The 18,734-nt window shown below is 51.5% G+C and overlaps 10 protein-coding genes across 10 annotated transcripts; 4 read left to right on the forward strand and 6 right to left on the reverse strand.

Annotated features, from left to right (window-relative positions):
• Positions 1-542: 542 nt before the first annotated feature.
• LUC7 (LUC7 domain-containing protein) lies at positions 543-1,526 on the reverse strand (the record flags this gene model as incomplete). The annotated part of the gene is made up of 3 exons (XM_041681640.1): positions 543-1,001; positions 1,088-1,419; positions 1,484-1,526. The coding sequence occupies 3 exons, from the start codon at positions 1,524-1,526 to the stop codon at positions 543-545; spliced, it is 834 nt and encodes a 277-aa protein (XP_041548563.1).
• A 462-nt stretch (positions 1,527-1,988) lies between these two features.
• On the forward strand, positions 1,989-3,881 carry gpi16 (GPI-anchor transamidase subunit GPI16; the record flags this gene model as incomplete). The annotated part of the gene is made up of 3 exons (XM_041681641.1): positions 1,989-2,347; positions 2,409-2,803; positions 2,854-3,881. The coding sequence occupies 3 exons, from the start codon at positions 1,989-1,991 to the stop codon at positions 3,879-3,881; spliced, it is 1,782 nt and encodes a 593-aa protein (XP_041548564.1).
• Positions 3,882-4,124: 243 nt separating this feature from the next.
• On the reverse strand, positions 4,125-4,685 carry AKAW2_80604A (uncharacterized protein; the record flags this gene model as incomplete). Its single annotated transcript, XM_041681642.1, has 3 exons — positions 4,125-4,140; positions 4,236-4,438; positions 4,521-4,685. 3 exons carry the CDS (start codon positions 4,683-4,685, stop codon positions 4,125-4,127), a joined length of 384 nt encoding a protein of 127 aa, XP_041548565.1.
• An 845-nt stretch (positions 4,686-5,530) lies between these two features.
• Positions 5,531-6,755, reverse strand: AKAW2_80605A (uncharacterized protein; the record flags this gene model as incomplete). Its single annotated transcript, XM_041681643.1, has 2 exons — positions 5,531-6,211; positions 6,261-6,755. The coding sequence occupies 2 exons, from the start codon at positions 6,753-6,755 to the stop codon at positions 5,531-5,533; spliced, it is 1,176 nt and encodes a 391-aa protein (XP_041548566.1).
• Positions 6,756-7,743: 988 nt separating this feature from the next.
• Positions 7,744-9,501, reverse strand: AKAW2_80606A (putative nuclear membrane fusion protein Kar5; the record flags this gene model as incomplete). Its single annotated transcript, XM_041681645.1, has 6 exons — positions 7,744-7,766; positions 7,822-8,140; positions 8,186-8,242; positions 8,289-8,486; positions 8,532-9,349; positions 9,399-9,501. The coding sequence occupies 6 exons, from the start codon at positions 9,499-9,501 to the stop codon at positions 7,744-7,746; spliced, it is 1,518 nt and encodes a 505-aa protein (XP_041548567.1).
• A 474-nt stretch (positions 9,502-9,975) lies between these two features.
• On the forward strand, positions 9,976-10,877 carry AKAW2_80607S (mitochondrial 54S ribosomal protein uL6m; the record flags this gene model as incomplete). The annotated part of the gene is made up of 3 exons (XM_041681646.1): positions 9,976-10,249; positions 10,322-10,435; positions 10,504-10,877. 3 exons carry the CDS (start codon positions 9,976-9,978, stop codon positions 10,875-10,877), a joined length of 762 nt encoding a protein of 253 aa, XP_041548568.1.
• Positions 10,878-11,082: 205 nt separating this feature from the next.
• AKAW2_80608A (3'(2'),5'-bisphosphate nucleotidase) lies at positions 11,083-12,336 on the reverse strand (the record flags this gene model as incomplete). Its single annotated transcript, XM_041681647.1, has 1 exon — positions 11,083-12,336. The coding sequence occupies one exon, from the start codon at positions 12,334-12,336 to the stop codon at positions 11,083-11,085; it is 1,254 nt and encodes a 417-aa protein (XP_041548569.1).
• A 25-nt stretch (positions 12,337-12,361) lies between these two features.
• AKAW2_80609S (uncharacterized protein) lies at positions 12,362-13,024 on the forward strand (the record flags this gene model as incomplete). The annotated part of the gene is made up of 1 exon (XM_041681648.1): positions 12,362-13,024. One exon carries the CDS (start codon positions 12,362-12,364, stop codon positions 13,022-13,024), a length of 663 nt encoding a protein of 220 aa, XP_041548570.1.
• A 152-nt stretch (positions 13,025-13,176) lies between these two features.
• LSB5 (LSB5 family protein) lies at positions 13,177-14,630 on the forward strand (the record flags this gene model as incomplete). The annotated part of the gene is made up of 4 exons (XM_041681649.1): positions 13,177-13,191; positions 13,345-13,496; positions 13,547-14,566; positions 14,618-14,630. 4 exons carry the CDS (start codon positions 13,177-13,179, stop codon positions 14,628-14,630), a joined length of 1,200 nt encoding a protein of 399 aa, XP_041548571.1.
• A 1,142-nt stretch (positions 14,631-15,772) lies between these two features.
• AKAW2_80611A (uncharacterized protein) lies at positions 15,773-17,677 on the reverse strand (the record flags this gene model as incomplete). Its single annotated transcript, XM_041681650.1, has 1 exon — positions 15,773-17,677. The coding sequence occupies one exon, from the start codon at positions 17,675-17,677 to the stop codon at positions 15,773-15,775; it is 1,905 nt and encodes a 634-aa protein (XP_041548572.1).
• Between the last annotated feature and the right edge of the window lie 1,057 nt (positions 17,678-18,734).

Here is an 18,734-nt window from a genome sequence, read left to right on the forward strand (position 1 = left end):
ATCTATTTGATCTGTTCTCTTTGCTTTTTTTGTGCTTGCCGTGAACAATGGATTTCATGTACCCCCAGCGAGGTTTGTTTCAACACTGGGTTTGTTATTTTATCCCTTCTCCTTTTTTTACTTCTTCCTTTCTGACTCTGGAATTTCCCCTCATCTCATCTTGTTCTTATCCGCATGCTGTTTTACATGCGTTGAAGTTGTATGTCAAAATGAACACTATCCTACTATTTCATACCAATTTTCTCTATGAAGACTTCACATACTTAAGATAAGTAAACAGCTTGGCGTACTGCCAATATAATATTATCGGAATACTATTACTACTCAGTCCCATTGCCACAAACTCACACTGGGGATACGGGGGCGAAAGTCGAAAGGAGCTGCAGTCAGCCTGTACATGTTTATTATATTTTTATTTAATCCGTAACATCCCAGACGTAGTAGTAACAAAAACGCCTGCGCTATGCAAATCCAGACAAATTACAGCAGCATTGCAGAATAAACTCCAAGAAAAGAAAGAGACAAGACGCTTCATCAATATTTTACCAGCGAGGTCCGCGCTTCTTGTAACCACCACCGCCATACCGAGGACCACGTCCACCACCGGAGCGTCCACCCCAACCACCATCATCGTCATCGTGGTGACGAACCGGCGGAGGCCGTCCCTTAAGCTCCTCGCTGAGCTTCTTAAACCCCTTGCGCATGTCCGAGTATCCCATGTGCATCTTTCCGAAGAAATGGTCCGCCAACCGACGATCGTTATCGAGACGACTCAGATACGCGCCGCAGACATCGCACACTTGCAGCTTCTGATGACCCGACGGGCCGGAGGTATCTTGTAGGTTCTTCAACTCGCGTTCACATGTTTCCTTTTGGTGCTTCGCGGTGCGGATCTTGTGCAGTTCGTTCAGGGCCTGTGCGACGGAGCCGGTTTCGCCCAGCACCGAGATCTCGAGGAGGCCCGTGTTGATGGTTTTCGTTAGGTCGGAGATTTGTTTCAGCTATTATGTTAGAGATGTGGTCAGCTACATGTCTTCTCTTGGCCGCTTGAGATATCCTGTATATCGGATGGGAGTGTATGCCTTACCAAGTTGTTGGTCTGTCTGATCTCATCCGGGGTCTTTTCCAAGCGTCGCTGAGCGGTATCAATACGTCGGTCACAATCATCGATGTATTTCTGCATGTCGCGCATATAGTCGTAATCGAATCCCCATTTGGCCTTCTCGGCCGCCGAGGCGGTCTCATACTCCGTCTTCAATCCTTCGCTGTGAACTTTCTGGCATGGACCCAGATCTTGCTTGGTATTGGTGAAGAGGTCATGCGGACAAGTGCCGACAAGATACGAGCGACAGACTTTCGGATCGGTGATTTGGAGCTGCGCATTGCGAGAAGGAGCGCCGGTACCTATGAGCTGGTCCGCTGGAAAAAGAATTGCATTAGCTGTTGTTTAGAGCTTGGGAGAAGCTGGAGATGGGCAACTTACCTCCCATGAGCTGCTCAAGCAGCTTTCTCTGTTCCGCCGCCATGATGGGATGATGCCAGAGGGAGAATGGAGGGTGGGGAGAGCACGAATGGTCAGAGCGTAACTGAGAGATTGAATGGAGATTGCGATGGAGAGTCGAGATTCTGCGGGCGTGGCGCTAACCGCGGCTGGCGCTTATATAAGTTGAACCGGAGCCCCCCTGTCGATTCCCGCTGATTTGCGGAGTACAGCTCGGCCTTTCCATCTTACTACTAGTTGGCGACATCGGTGCCATGATCTGGACACTTTGACGCTTGATACATCTTATGCAGGCTTGATACTGTCGCGCGGCCCCGGTCAGCCTGTTATTCAGCTTTGCTTGAATTAAAACGCAATCGACCGTTCTTCTCCGCCGCTCGGAGGACTGAACTTACACACTCCGTGTATGGCTTGCTAGTGGTAGTGAGGTACGCGATAGAATCACTACACAGTATCTAGAACTTTCTGCATCGGCAAGCATGACGTGATGACGGTCCTCTCTCTCCTTACTTTACTTTTCGTTGTCGCGCTCTCTTCGTTCACATCGGCGACTTCCGACTATCACGAGAGCCTATACCTCCAACCACTCCCGCAGTCATCCTTGTTAGCATCTTTCAACTTTCGTGGCAATGAGTCCCAAAAGTCCTTCGATGAACGCCATTTCCGCTATTTTCCGAGAGCATTAGGTCAGATCCTACAGCACGCCAACACGAAGGAGCTTCATCTGCGGTTCACTACTGGACGATGGGATGCTGAGAGCTGGGGTCCCCGTCCTTGGAACGGGAGCAAAGAGGGTGGTACTGGTGTTGAGCTATGGGCATGGATAGATGCACCCAATGATGAAGCGTATGTGTGACCGGGAAGGAGAGGACGATGTAGCATGTGCAACGATACTGATGGGCATTAGGGCCTCCGCAAAATGGATTACCCTGACTCAGTCTCTGTCGGGATTGTTTTGCGCCTCGCTGAATTTCATCGACTCAACCCGAACCACCCGCCCTGTTGCTTCATTCGAACTAATGGGAGACCATCCAGCTTCCAGTAATCTGCATCTGCTACACGGGACACTTCCTGGCGAGGTGGTCTGCACTGAAAATCTTACGCCATTCCTGAAGTTACTTCCGTGCAAGGGCAAGGCAGGCGTTTCCAGCCTTCTAGATGGACATAAGCTGTTTGACGCTTCTTGGCAGAGCATGTCTGTGGATGTCAGTCCTGTCTGTCCTCAGCCAGGAGAGTGTTACGTGCATGTCGACCAGACCGTGGACATTGTCCTTGATATTGACCGGTCGAAGCGACCCCGCGGTTAGTTTATTGGCACCTGAGGTCTGATTGATATACTAATGGCTACGCAGGCAATCCCATTCCGCGACCTGTACCTTCTGATCAACTTGCATGCGACACATCCAAGCCCTACCATTCCGAGGATACCTGCTATCCTTTGGAAAGCACATCGGAAAAAGGCTGGAGCTTGACGGAAATCTTCGGACGCACCCTCAGTGGCGCTTGTCCTCTCACGGATAATGCTTCTCAAGAGCCGGTCTGCCTACGGGTGCCGCATGAGCGCGAGGTAATTGTTACTCCAGGTGCAGTGGAGACTAAGAGGCCGGATGGCTTCACTCGCTGTTTCACTTTGGAGCCTTCTACTCCGTTCGACCTCACCATCCCTGAACAAGAAGTTACCACTCATGTGCCACTTGATGAGCCTGTCTTGAGCGCGGAGAGAACGATTGTTGGTCACGGCCAAGAGCGCGGTGGCATGCGGATCATCTTCGACAACCCGTCTGCCTCCAACTCTGTCGACTTCATTTACTTTGAGACCCTACCATGGTTTCTACGACCATATGTCCACACACTGCAGGCTTCTATCACAGGCCGCGATGGACTACGCCAACAAGTACCCGCCTCACAATTCATCCGTGAATCCTTCTACCGACCGGCCATCGACCGAGAGCGAGGAACACAGCTGGAGCTGGCAATGACGATACCTCCGGCGTCGACCGTGACTCTCACATACGACTTTGAGAAAGCGATATTGCGATACACAGAATATCCCCCGGATGCGAACCGCGGCTTCAACGTCGCTCCCGCCGTAATCAAGCTCGATGCAGCGAACGGCCAAAATCACCCGATCTATATCCGCACCACCAGCCTTCTTCTCCCGCTTCCCACCCCCGACTTCAGCATGCCATACAACGTGATCATCCTGACCAGCACCGTCGTTGCGCTCGCCTTCGGCAGTATCTTCAACCTCCTTGTCCGTCGCTTCGTGACGGCCGAAGAAGCCTCCGCGTTGACCGCGCAAACCCTCAAGGGACGCCTGGGGGGCAAAATAGTTGCCTTACGGGACCGCATCAAGGGCAAGACAGCCAAGAAAGAATAGACAAGGCAAAAGAGCTATTATAAACAATACATCCATCTTGAATGTGACATACATGCCTATACCAATACAATAAACCAATCACATCACATTAATCTTACTATCAACGCCTGCTTGATCCATTTTAACATCTCTCCCCAAATAATACCCAATATACTTTCAATTTTCAAAACCATATGTCATTTGATACCGTTCATTCATATCATTCATAAACGCATCCCCTCCATAACGAAAAAAGAACCCAATTTACTCCGGATAAAGACTATAAACCAAACCCCACCCCATCAGCCCGCATTCCAAAAACGGAACAGCCAGAGCATCAGGAAGGAAGGAAGGAAGGAGCGGCGATAAGCTTACAATCCCAACTTATCCTTCAGCACATTCCAACCGGGCAACGCATCCGACCCACCAGGCTTCGTGCCCATGAAGCTATGATCTTCCGTAGCACAAGTTCCCTCTCGCTGATCATGTCCTTCATCCCACCGACTCATGAACTTTTGCTCTGCGGCTTGCTTTTGCTGCGAGATGCCTTGCAAGGCAGGCGGGGTGAGAATTTCGGACTAAATCACAGATTTATTAGCAGTACTTTCCAAGAAGAAGAAGGTAGATAAGAAAGGGGCGGTTGGGTAAGGTAGTACGTACAGGAACCCCATCGTCCGACGACGTCGTCTGGTTCGCTGTTCCTAGACCTCCTCCCTTGGGATAGCCCTCGTCGCCCCAGCCACTGCCTCCGCCGGAGTTGTTGGCTGGTGTGGGTTGGGCGCTGGCGCCGCCGCGGGTGGAGCCTGGGAGACGGTTTTGGGACATTTTGTGTGTATATATATATATATATTATAATGTGTGTGAGGTTTGAGAAAGTAATTTGTTCTGGAGATGAATTCGTTAGTTTGGTTCATTGGTTCAATGGTTTAAACTTGGTTTTTAGGGGCGATGTTGGTGACGTTTGTATATGTATATATAGTTGGGGTAGATGATGGTCGGGATATATGATATATCCTTGTTTTCGTATAACCAGATGGCTATTTAACTTACCTAGATGTTCAACTTGAGCTGAGTAGATAATAATGATAAAGCTATCTTTTTCTATGATCGAATTGGGCGATTTATAGTCGAGAATATCTCTCATGAAGGGCAGTGATCTCATCATGAACAAACGTCATAGGGGTCTGCTTGATTGGCCGGTTGTTGCCACTCGGCTTAGTCAGGATGTTATATCCATGGAAGCTAACTACGCAAGAAGAACTGCCACGATGGAGGGCGTTCTGGACTGTGTTGATGGGGCATTGGATGAATGATGATCGCATAGTTCATGCAGAGGTGATGTCCTATCTAATACGGCTAATTCGTATACCCCCAAGGCAGTGGGATGAGACTCGCCTCTATTGCGGTGCGGTATAGGTATGTACATCACGTCATAGCTAACCAAGCAGGTATAAGCAAAGCTTTCATCTCTTGAAGGGATGAGGAGATTGAAAAAGACGCATAGTGACGGGCAAGGCTTTCGTAGGCCATTAGAATGATATCGTATCAAAGCAAGCAACAAGTACTGTTTAGGGGAATATGAGTGCAAGAATTCATGTGTCTTTGGCGCAGATTGGAGTTGAAATCATATCACAATGATCCGGAAAGCGGGCAGATTCGTAAATGTATGATTACTGAGACTCGACTTGATCGGCCCAGGAAGCTCCCGCCACTGGTGACAAGGAGTCCGACTTGGGCAGATCAGGGGTAGCGGGCGCTTCCTCACCAGCCTTCTCCTTCTCTTTCTTCTCACTTCCAGGTAGAGAAGGGAACTCAGACTCGTTATTGATCACTGGAGCAGATGCTTTAGGCTTGGTTTCACCCGAAGCAGGCTGATCAGCAGCACCATCGGACGCTGCAATATCTCCTCGAGGCCCGCGATGTCCACCGCGGCCACGTCCACCTCGACCACCACGTCCGCGGCCGCGATGATGAGGAGGACGGGCGTCTTCACTGGCTTCTTCACTGGGCTGGGAATCAAAGTCGCGTCGGGCGTACCCAGACACACCGCCGTGCATACCTCGTCGGAAGCCACCCCTGCCACCACGGGGATTGTAATGTTCCTCCTTCTTCTCGGCGTCCCACTCCCTTCCGTTCAAGGCACCCAGTTTGCGCAGTCGGTTACGCTCCCGTTCATTGTCCATGGCCTTGCGATGCTGGCGTTCCTGGCGTCGCTTTTCTTCGGCGACCTTCTCGCGCTCAAGGAACGACGCTTGGTCTGCCTCAGCTCGAGCATGTGCAGCGGCAACTTTGGCAGCGTTTTCTTTGGCGGCAGCGATGCGACGGGAGAGTTCTTCCTCCGTAAGCTTCGGCTAGTTACGAGTTAGCAAGCATACATATAGACATCGCAGATGCTCCTACCTTTTTTAAACCACCTGTAGCACTTCTGTCTCCGCGAACCGCAGGCACGCGCGGTCCCTCTGGAGCTGCAGCCTGCTTGGGATCCGACGCCGTTGTTTCCTCCTTGCCATTCTGATCTCCCTCAGCCGGCGACTCCGGAGTCGAACCCTCCTCAGTCTTATTCTCATGCTCAGGAGCACTTTCGACGGGCTTGTTCTTCACAGCCCCATCCCCCCGACGGCCTCCATTATGCGATCCCCGCCCACCACGTCCTCTGCCTCGACCCCGTCCTCGCCTTTCGCCTCCACGAGACCGTGATGATGGGGTATCAGTTCGAGCAGGTGGCGGCGCATCGCTTTCGACGACAGGAGCGGGGGCAGGTTCCGTGTGGACTTCGGGTTCAGGTTGCTGTTCAACGGCGGGAACGGGGACGATCTCATCGTCGAAGAGGTCATCGCCACCTCGAGTCTGCGCGAACTCGTCCATAGCAGGTGCGTCGGAAGTGGGATCGGTCATTATCTTGTGTGACGTTGGAGTGAAAAAGCTGGGTGCGCTCCGATCGCGGGTTTAATGCGACTGTACGCGCTCACGATGCCGGACGATACGACCAATAAAAACGACCCGTGGTAGCTCGAGTGGTGAACCAGCGATCAAGGCTCAACGCTAGTCGCGGGGAGCAAGTCAGCTTATCACCAGGCAGAAAGGAAACCCATCCTGTATGATCTTCCACCGAGCAGGAGCTCACACCACCTTCAGAGCGTGCAACCACCCCCTGCGCCATCCACAGCAATGTCTCGGGGGGAGATCAAGCCAGCTAACCTTGCTTCGAAGGTGGCGCTCTGGGGGAGAATACCGCAACCCCAGATGCCCGCTCCAGCTGCGAAGGCGGTCTGCGTGTGGACCGGAGACGTTTGTTGCGGGGGTTGCGATTGATGTCTCCGGGAAGAATGGATATAAATGGCTGTGTAGGGATAAAGCACGTACTGTATAAATATTTCTTCGCCTGGTCACAGAGTTTCTTCAGACAATTGAGGTCGAGATCGAGATCAGCGAGGCTGGGAGGAAACGGCGAAGGGTGGAGGGAGACTGACTGCTGATCGGCGGGCGCTTTTCTGCCGCAGAATACCGCTGTTTTCTGCCCAGTTATAACCCTAAAGGCTCAGGCAGTCCATCTGGACTAACTTCTCATCCCTTGATCATACTATGCCGTCTAGCTAGTCAGTATCATATTTATTCCCGGGTAGTCTATTAGCGGTAAATTGACATATATCTCTATAGGATCTGCTATGATTATCTCTTTACTCAGAGGTTTACTATTCTCTTACACCAATGTAGGGAGCGGCCCTGACAGTCCCTTAGTGCTACACTAAGGTGCTATCGCTTATTGCAAACTATACTGAAAACAAGACGACCATATAGTGTAGCATTTTGATCACTGATTACCATGTTATAGATATATGACAGCAATAGCATAGAGCGCCACGTTATGCTCGTGATCATGACATCATGAAGCAAGTAGAGAATGATCTGTGATCTATGTCAGCAACAAGCCTAGGTCATGCATAAGCCATTGTATACATACATACGGAAACAACGAGTAGCACTATGGCTGCCCTAGGGCTTTGTGCACCAACAAAGCCGATTAAAAGGCTATACACAGGTGTAAGGTATGAACCTAAGAGACGTCTTGAAGCAGGCACCTCTTGATATCGTTTCACGGTGTCGTCGACAATTGTCTGCAGGTTCGCAGCTGCGGCCGTTGTTTTATCGACAAGAGCTTGGGAGGTCCGCATATTCGTGAGGAGATGCTCTTGAAGTTCATTCTGCCCTAGCTGAGCGCTGCGCAGGTCCTCAGCGATTACTTGAGACCCACTTAGGGCAGTTTCAAGATTACTTAGGCGCTGAGAAGGTTAGTTATTTACCCATTCCAACAGGTCACTGCTAACCTTAGATATGTCTTGCTCTTGCTGAAGTATTTGGACAAACCTGCCCGCAAGCCATTCCTGACACAGTCAATCTCTAGAAATTTTATGGAAAGGCAGGGCTTACTAGGGCAGAGTCGAAGTTTGTCACCGTGCCAGACAGCTTTTCCATGTCGCCTTGAACGTCTGAAACTAGGTCACTCATTGCGAGAGCATCCTGCAGTCGAGTCACTGCTTGCTGTTGACCCCATGCTGTGCCTTCATCCTCAACGAGCTTCAAGATGTGCCGTAGGTTTTTGACATCTTCCGCTGCGTTCGCTATATTCTGCTATACGTCAGTCATAGCCCTAGCAAGCGGTGAACTACTAACCTTGTCAAGAGATGCCGTGCTGCCATGTAGGTTTCTAATAGTGGAAACCACAGGCTCTAGGATCGAGCCAAGGTGGACACCCATGTCGAGGATCAAATTCTCGAGCCGAGCTTTGAAGTGTATCTCCGTCTCCTCCATGCTAACTACCAGCTTGCTTCTCATGGCTTCGACTAATTGCAGGAACTCCTTATATTGAGAAAGCCCAGTAGCGGCCACTTTCAATGCTTCCTGAAGCCCATGATCAAGCTTTATCGTGCCTTCAACAATAGACCGGTGGAGTTCAATAATTTCCTCCCTTTCATTCTCAAACCTGGCGGCTTGGCATATAACCACGGCATTTTGCCTACTGTTACTATAAGATGTCCACCACTGGGGCCGTGACTCTAGAGAACGGAGGCAGGACTCCAATTGTCCTTTGGTTACGGTTTCTGCAGCATTGAAGTGGATCTTATAACCGGTGGACAGCCCGAAGAGCCCTTTCTTCTGCGGCAGCCGCATAGTTATAGGGTGACATGAAGTGGGAACTGCAGCACCCGCTTCATTGAGCTCACATATGGCAAGTCTTGCCGCGTAAATCGAGCGGATGTGCTCCAGCGTCGTAAATGTGTGTGGGTCCGGCTTGTCAGATCTGCCCCCGATCGACTGGCAGGAAGTAACCAGTTTGGAAACTGCCATTTGATGGCAAGATGGAAGAGTCTGCATTGTCTGCAGAAGTCCAAGTGCATCTGAAAATAGTACTTCACGCTGGTGGCTTTTGGAAGTCAATAAAGAGGCTAGATCGGCGTCCATATTCGAATTTCGGTGTTCGGCCGAAAGCACTTGCTAGTAGGTTAGCGTAAGCCAAACCAAGGGTGTAAGCAGACGTACCATCCATTGAGCTAGCAGAAACTGTGGCATTGCAGATGTTTAGTATTAGTATCAGGTAGCGTAACAAAGTGAAGGACATTCTAATGCCTGTGCTTCCCGGCATTTTGGCTGTGGTGATATGTCGCAACCCTGGGGATGTTAGCGGTAGAAAAGCGCAGAGGCTATGCTAATTAGAATAGCAAATATTATCAGCAGAGAAGAGAACAGAATAGCGATTGGATGGTATACAAGTTGCGAGCTAAAGTACGAAGCAACAATTGAGATCTTAGCAACAGTCAAAGCAACCGCACATCTGAAGCCGTAGTACAGGAATGAGACACCCGGTGATCACATCAAAACAAAAGATAGAACAAGAGATCAACTCAAACTAGGGTTTAGAGAAAACATATCCACAGTTATTCAAACAATATTCTGTGATGTGGAGGAAGTAAAAGGGAAGTGAGAGCATGCCATCTATAGAGCCCATCACGTGACCACACACTAACCACATCGGGAGTGCAAGATCTCCGGACAAAATCAGTCGGCATCGGAGTTCCCAAGCACTTATCCAGACCTCAAATCCACAATTACCGTCGCCATGTCATGTTACTTGTCCCAGAGCTGCTTTAGGCAGCTTGCGCGGAGTCCTTTGAGACAAGGACCTCTGCCCAACTTCCTCGTCCCTGCCTTGTCTCACCCTCTCCGGACACAACCTTTCTCGACCACGTCCCCGGTACAATCGCGAGTTGGCGGCGCCGCGATCACGGTGCCCCCGGAGGTGTCCCTGAAGTTCATCGACCTTCCTCAGCCCAAGACCAAGGCCAAGTCTGTTGACTTCCCTAACATGGCCGTTGAGGTCAAAGGTCCCCTGGGTAAGGAGCAATGGCTACACTTCATAACGGCGGCGGCGGAAAAGCGGAGCGAAACTGACATTTGAGCGCTAGGTGAATTGTCGCTGAACGTCCCTTCCTACGTGAAAATCGACTACGATGAAGCCCTTCGCAAAGCTACTCTTGCCGTTCAAGACTCAGAGATCACTCACCAGCGTGCTATGTGGGGTGCGTTACTTTGTTGGAATTGAATTCATTGCTGGATCATAATTGACGAGGGATTGTTTTTTTTCTAGGAACCATGCGCGCCCATCTACAGAACCACATCCTCGGAGTTTCGGAAGGTCACATTTGCATTCTGAGTTTCGTTGGTGTCGGTTACAGAGCTACCATTGAACCCACGGCGACCACCGTTGAGCCCCAATACCCCGGTCAGCAGTTCGTGTCCCTGAAGGTCGGATACTCGCACCCCATTGAGCTGGGTATTCCCAAGGGCGTCAAGGCCAGCACACCTCAGCCGACTCGTATCCTGCTGGAGAGTGTGGACAAGCAGCTTGTGACCAAGTTCGCGGCGGAGATCCGCGAATGGCGCAAGCCGGAACCTTACAAGGGCAAGGGTATCTTCGTCAACGGCGAGACGATCAAGCTCAAGGACAAGAAGATTCGTTGAAATTGGCGTCTATATTTTGGGGGAACGAAACTGTGTTTATTATTTCTGTACATGTATATCCGAGCACGGTTCTTTTGGTTCGCAATTGGTATCCTTTCTTTTTATGTACTTTTAGAGACGCATCTAGCGTGCACGGTCTGACAGAACTGATCGAGAATCTATTACATTCATGATAGAAAATCCCTTTATCGTCGTCACCTAGCCCTTACAACTTCAGGACAGTCTTCACCGCACCGATGACCTGGTCCTGAAGGGCCTTGGGGGCCGCGACAACTCCCTTGTTGGCCGCCAGGGTCCTGCCCTTGCTGAAATCCAGTCTCTGGCCGTAGATATCCGTCACTTGACCACCAGCTTCCCGCACGATCAGGTCACCCGCGGCGTGGTCCCAGATCTTCTCCTGGTAGTCCTTCCGCACCGGCAGACGCAAGTAGATGTCACCAGCACCGCGGGCAATCGAGCAGTACTTGGCCTGCGAGTCCAAACGCACACTGGGGGAGGTGATACCAAGAAGCTTAGCAACGGCGGCGTTGTCGTCCTGAGCGGAGTGACCGGCCTCGACACCCTCGCAGAACACGGCCTGAGCGATATCGGGGACGGGGCGCATGGAGATAGACTTGCTCTCAGCGAGAGCACCGTTGGTGAGGGGTCGGCTGATAGAACCAAGACCCTGGATGGCGGAGAAGAGGACACCCTTGCCGGTGCCGCTGGACTGCTCGGCGCCGATGCCCGCGGACATGGTCTCGGCGTCGTTGATAGGCAGGTTAGGGCAGCCAATGGCACCAACCTTGACATCACCGTCTTCGATCAGACCGAGACAGACGGCGTACTGACCACCACGCAAGAAACCCTTGGTGCCGTCGATGGGGTCCAGAGCCCAGATACGTCCCTTGGCACCACCAGCGCTCTTGCCCTGGTCGATGATGTCCAGCATCGCTTCTTCGCTAGGCAGAGGGCCTCCCAGGAGGTTGTCGCTCTCGGTGTCCACCAACTTGATATCCTGAACGAGTCTCCAGATCTCGGCGCTCAGCGCCTTGTCCTCGCGGAGGCTGCTGGCCTCCTCTTCGGCGACGATCTCGTCATTGGGGAAGTTCTTGCGGATGGCTTGGATGATCAGAGCCTGGGCGCCGAAGTCGCCAATGGTAACGGGTGACTTGTCATCTTTGGAGACGGTGCCCTTGGCCTTCTCGTTGAAGACCTTCTGGGTAAGGAGGGTGGCACGCTGGACGGCCAGCTCGGCAATGTAGCGTTCTTGTTGGTAGGACATGGTTGTGGGTTGGGTATAGGAGGAGAAGGAGGGGGATAGGTGGGGGAGGGATGGGAGCAGATGAGGGCGGGTTTTTAAGATGAAGCTGACACCCAGTAGCAGAGTGGAGCAGAGGACCAGACGGGAGAAGATGGAGATAGTACGCGGCCTGCGAATGGAGCAAGGATCTGCCGAATTCGTTGACCAGAGACCCATGGAATTGGGATGCTAACGGTGGCGAATGGTTGAGCAACAGGATACGAACCGTCCGTGTAAATTATTCGAGCAGTTCCTGCGTCAAACGAGGTCCAACCACTGGGATCAGAAATGCTCGTGGGATTATGCTTGTCCTTTCAAACTCGCAGGAATGAAGAAGCCCGGGATCGGCGTGGGCCATGGGGGTGCCCCAGGCGCAAATCAGGCAAATCAGGCACTGAGTCGGAAAGTTCCCCCGCACTTGTCCCAATTGGGACAGGCAAGAGGGGCAGTCACGAGATCGGGATGGAATCAACACCGCATGACGTTGGAGGCGCCGGTCCAATCCTTCGTCTCTTGCAGTTGCTGCAGCTCAAACGGCTCCAACGCTGCTGGTCTGCGAGATCAATTCACTGCCGAGTGGTCTGCCAATGCAAAGCTACTCCTCTTAGTGCACCAGGTCCTTTTGTACCCCCCGCCAAGGCAGCAACAGCGGCTATCCAGTTGGCCTAACACGTCACCGTTCTGCTTCGTCCCTGCTGCGCGCTGGATAGATATCTATCTCTCTAGGCACCGGGAAGGGTCCCTGTTGGGTAAGACCATTGTGGGCTCACTCTCTTGCTTGTCGGCGGCATATAATTGTGAGCACCAAGAGGACAAAGGGGGTTTCAATCCACTGCGTCTCGTCTCGCGACCCACCTCTCCTTAACCGGGTCGATCCTCCTGTATGTATTGGTGACAATTCGATACGTATCTGAGAGTTCCAAATATCGTTTTCACATATTTGAATACTTGCGGGGCTGTCTCTTTCTTTGGTTGTCATTGAATATCGACTCTATACACCTTGTCCGGTGCTTCACCATGTTTCACTCGTCGGTAAGTCGATTTGGCAACTTCCCGCGGCCTAGCCCAATTGGCATTGAGAACAATGTCAATTACACAACACTCACATCTATCTGCAAACTCACAGACATGAATGTGGTTCTATCACTCGCTTGTTCACGGACTAATATATGTACTCATTTATAGAAGCCGTATTCGGCTGTGACGGTCCAGATCGAGGTCCTCACCAGCGAACAATATGAGGTGGAAGATTCCAGTGGAATCGTGGATCTTATCGAGGCCATTCGCATCCAGGCCAGTGGTCCTACGGAAGCGAGTCGCGCTTTGCGTAAGAAGCTGTCAGTGTAATTCACTTCCTCTGCTCGACAGCGCTCTAACGCCCTCCCAGCAAGTATGGCAATCTTCACCGCCAATTGCGAGCCCTTACAATCCTCGACTTCCTAATCCAGAACACCGGCGACCGCTTTCTGCGGGAATTTGCAGATGAGCCCTTACTGGAACGACTACGAATCGCTGCGACCGACCCGGTTTCCGATCCCTTGGTGAAAGAGAAATGCAAACAGCTCTTCGGGCAATGGGCTGCCTCATACAAGAACACTCCCGGCATGGAGCGGGTTACAGGTCTCTACAGACAATTACCGAAGCGTAAGCAGCCGGCTACTCAGGCAAAAGCCAAAGTGTTGCGAGATGCGGGGCAATCCGACGAACCTACGATGGGCCATACGGTGTCCGTGTCAGCCGGAAATGGACCTGCTACAGTTCTCAGTGGCCCCAAACACAAGCACACATCCAGCAAATCGTCCCTCTCATCTTTTAGGAAGGAGAAGAAGGAGAAGAAGACACTAAGCAGGTCTTTCAACCTCGAGAAAGAGAAGCCGGAAATGCTACAGACCCTCGCATCAGCCTCCGTCGCCAGCACCAACCTCCTCAACGCCCTCAAGCTCGTCAACCGCGAAACTCACCGGGTCAGCGAAGATGCCGAAGTCCTCAACCGGTTTGAGACTTGCAAGACATTACGGCGCCAGATCCTGCGATACATCCAGCACGTGGAAAGCGAGGAATTTCTGGGTAGTTTGATTCACGCAAACGAAGAGCTAGTCACCTCACTTATGGCATTCGAAGTCTTAGACAAGAGTGTAGACTACGACAGTGACAGCGACCAGGACGTCCTGGAGACGGGATGGACCCCTGACCGCGACGACCTGCCCGACTCATTCGCAGGGCTGGTTGTCAACCCTCCGAAGCCACCTCGTCCCCCTCGCCCCTTGAGCATATCTGTACCATCCTCATCAAGGAAAGTCTACAATGACAGCGAGTCAGAGACGGAAGACGACGATGATGAGGACAATCCATTCGGCGACCGCAACGCCATTCGCACCCCTGGCATTGAGAAGCATGAACCTACCTGGTAGGTTTGTCTCCTACTAAATAATTAGATCTACGCCTAATACCCCAGCAGGAGAGAAGTTTAGACGAACACTTCCCTTACCCGCCTTTTATCGCATCACTTGATATCAAATCAACCCAACTCAAGCACACATTCCATTCTGAAACGGCCTGCACATTTCATTTACGACAAGAGAAAGAAGTATGAACTCCGCAAGGACGGCCTAACATTTGACGTCACTCCATTTCCCTTTTCTTCCTTGACCTTTGTCCGGCTGGTGTCCGCATGGCATGAGGCGCACGGGGTAGTTGTTAGAATGAATTTTCTGTATGAAGTAGTACCCTATGATTGATTCTGCTATACCAATGTCACCGAAAGAAATCAGTTCGGCAAGGGGACCGGAGAACCTCCAGTAGATTCGTATAAAATGTGTACCCGGCTGCACTCACCTAGATTCGTGAGCGCTTATTAGTACCCTCATCTCTAGTACCATACTCATGTATCTCATGACAGTCACTACACAATGAAAGAGTGAAATGGGTTGAATTGATGTCACGGTACAATACTACTACTGCTGCTGCTGCTGCTGCTACTTGAATGATAAAAGTAAATTACGGTTGTAAATAGTTACTAACCGGTTTATTTAGTTCATTGGCCATGATGGGTAGACAGTAGTACTATGGTTTTCATAGGTTATCAAACTAGTAATATCAAATATTATATGTTCGGTTAAGTTCCCTCTCAGGAACCGCTGATTCTATACTATTTTCCACATATCTAATATTTTAACAGACATTTGGCCACATCATTGTGAGAGGTGTAATGGAATTTAGATCCAACAGGCCCAGACACTAGTACTGCTTAAATGAAGGATGAAAGTAGAAAAGCATTGCCTTTTGCCTAGTATCCTACAAGGTAGGTACAACGATCAAACCAGCGCTAAATACCGAGTTCATATTCTTCCCCATGCATGATAGCATGCATTGCAATGCGATAATATATACCAGCCCGGGCCCTCCATGCAAAGTAATAGAAAAAATAAGTATGAACAGAAGGACGATGGAATGGTAGAAATGACGCCAGCGGAGAAGAAACAAAAACAAGAACGGGGTATTAAAAAGTAACTTTCAATGATGTTTGTGAGAATGGACAAGAAAGTAAAGAGCAAGAAAGGAAAAAGAAATGAGGTATCTTAACAAGTCAGAGTGTGAAAAAAAACCTTATCAATCACAACACTTTCGTCTTCATCCACTCACTCGTCCCGACACCGAGGTTAAGCCCGTTCCGGGCCCACCATTTGCGGACACGCTCTTCAGCACCAGAGACCGGGTCCGCGTCTTCGAGAGCTTCTTCGATGTCGCAGGTTTTGAACTCGACGCGGAGTCCGCTGCGACGCCACCATTCCAGGACGTTGTCGTGACCATTCTTGGTGGGCCCGACGAGAACTTGGCTGTCGAAGATCATCTTGGCGCCTTTCAGACGGTACCAGAAGTCGAGGACGTGGACGTGGCCGTGTGTGCTGGCAATGCGGGCAACGGATTCACCATGGGTGTAGGGGATGCCAGAGGCGTCCCACCAGGCTAGGGAAGCGGTGCGGCCAGATTGGGCAGCAAGGAGGACGGATTTGCCGACTTTGAGGGGGATGGGGTTGGAAGGGGGTGCGTTGGCCGAGGCGGCTTTCCACCAAGCGAGGACGGCTACTCGGCCTTCGGCACTGGCGGCTTCAAGGGCGCGCTCGGTATACCGAAGTTCAAGGCCGGAGGTTCGCCACCATTCGAGGACGTTGACAAAGCCGGCACGGGAGGCTCCGTCCATTGCGTCGGCGATGTATTCTTTGTTGGGGAGGGCGGGGGCATCGCGCCACCATGTGAGGATGTTGGGGTTTCCGTAGATGGCGGATGCGCGGTATGGCAGGTTGGTGAGTCGGGAGGTGGTCCAGAGTAAATCGAGATGGTTTTCGGTAAGGTAGGAGAGGATATCGGTTCGAGAGAACTTGAAGATGAGGTGGCATACAAGGTCGGAGAGGGGCTTCCATCGCGGCAGGCTGTCAATGCGCTTTTTGATTGCGGCGAAGGATCCTCTGAGAATGGTATATTCCAAGGAAGCTGGGGTCGACATCTTTAACAAGTGATTTTGCCATTCCTTCGGCACGGGCAGGTTGGTTGGAATACCGACTGCTTTTGCGATTTCCCAGTCATGTAATTGGTCTTCGAAGATATTGAGCCATAGCTCCATGGGTAGTGAGCGCGGGCCATTTTCCGTTTTATTGCTTCGATGCAGGAGGTGTCGCGATATTGTGGACGCCGCATCACCAGGCATCTGCTCCGAAATGCCGGTCGGGTATGTAGAATCTGTAAGCTGGCCAGGCTTGGTGGAGACCTGAGAGGACGATAGACCCAAAGTTCGTTCGAGAACTTCATGTAGTTCTTTCAAGCCTTCCCATGGTAACTGAACCAGCTCCTCCGGACTGACCGATTCCCACAGCACCGGTGACACCACACTTATCCATGGCCAGAACTCTGCCACCTCTCGGAGTTGCCTTTTACTCAGTGGATGATGCCATTCTGAAACCGTCATACCAGGGATCAGCACCACCGGCTTCGACGAGATCCAACCCCGCAGGAGCGCCAACGTCAACGTGTTGGTCAGCCCATATAGCATCGACCCCAACGCTCCAGCATCTATCGGCGCAACCAGCAGCATGTCAGCCCACTCGCACAATTCCGCCGCCTTGGCCTTGAGCCATTTCCGAGCCCCAGTCTTCTTTTCGAATGTTTGACTATCCACCGTGTCCATATAATGGGGAACCTTGCTTGCGCCCGACAGAAGGGCGGAGGGTTCGTCCGTGATCAACCGTATTTCGATATCGGGATTCTGAACCAGCGATGGAAGTATGTTGTCGACAAAAGCACTCTCGGTGGAGAGGAGTAAGCGTTTCCGACGAGGAGGAGAAGAGCCCGGGGCTTCTTGTATTTGATTATCTATCTGCATGGGGGTCGTAGTGGTATTTTCCGTCAACTTTCCTCCCATTTCTGTAGTGATCTCCATTTCCGACGACCAGACACCCTTTGAAACCACCGTTGCGACACCAGTCGAGGTCGAGGGGAAACTTGCGCCGAAACCGACAGCCATGACAGTTGAGGAAAGAACGGGAAAAAGAAAATACTATGTCGTAGGAAACGATCCAAGACGCAGATCCCGCGGTAATATAGTCCAGTCACGTCACGATTCGATTCGTTGGAGAGGAAAGGGAGAGCGCCCAGAACCTGTCGCCTGCAGGGATTGTGCAGCCAGCAAACCCCGGATTAGTCTTTTGGTGTACCGTCAAAAGAAGAAATCGCAGCCAGTGCGCAAGAACGGCGAAGGAAATGCCCTGCAACAGAAAAAGTAAATCCAAGCAGGTGACGATTGTATGAATATAAAGCGGCCAGCCGGGGCTAGCGGTCGATCAATTGCAACCCAAAGTAAAGCTCTCTCTGTCGCTTTCACCCTCCAGGCCAGACCAGTAATTAGGAAGCCCAAGCCATGCACAGCAGGACGAGGGCAGGAACCGGACCGCACTGCGGATCTGGAAGCAGTACGTGTTGAGTGACGGGTGGGCTGATCGGACAGGCTAGGGAGGAAGCGGTGTGCCGGGTTGAAGCAGCAGCGGGACTTGCAGGGCGAATTAATTAGTTGTTAATGAAATCCAGTTAGCAACGGAGCTTGGGCGTCAAGTGTCCAAGATGTCTGCCGTCGCCACGTCTGCAGCGCAACTTTCAACGCCACCCAGGGTATCGTCCAAGTATCGATTTGAGGGGACTCGGGGATGATCGGAATGGGAGGAGACTAAGGAGAGAGAAGGGGGAAAATTAGAGGAGAGGGAAAAAAAAGAAGCGAGAGAGGAAGGAGGAGGAGGAGAGTCGTGCCACTGCTACCTCAGCGGAGAGGAATATGTTTCGTCTTTCAACTAATGGAAGATCCAGAGGCTGCGCTGGAGAGGAACTCGTGGTTCGTCTGCGGAAGAGACCGGCGCTTATTGGCGGGTGGGCGGTGGACCCTGCAGCCTTGACCCGATGATGATGTCGCTATTACTGTTTGTTCTGTTCGGTGGGAATGGTCGGTACAAGTAGTCTGAGTGGTATGTTCTCTATGTCTTACGCTGTCTCCAGTTTTACATATCGCCCACAATCAATCGCCATTCTCTACT

The sequence above is a fragment of the Aspergillus luchuensis genome, chromosome 8 (genome assembly GCF_016861625.1).
Source record: "Aspergillus luchuensis IFO 4308 DNA, chromosome 8, nearly complete sequence".
Classification (NCBI taxonomy): Eukaryota; Fungi; Ascomycota; class Eurotiomycetes; order Eurotiales; family Aspergillaceae; genus Aspergillus; species Aspergillus luchuensis.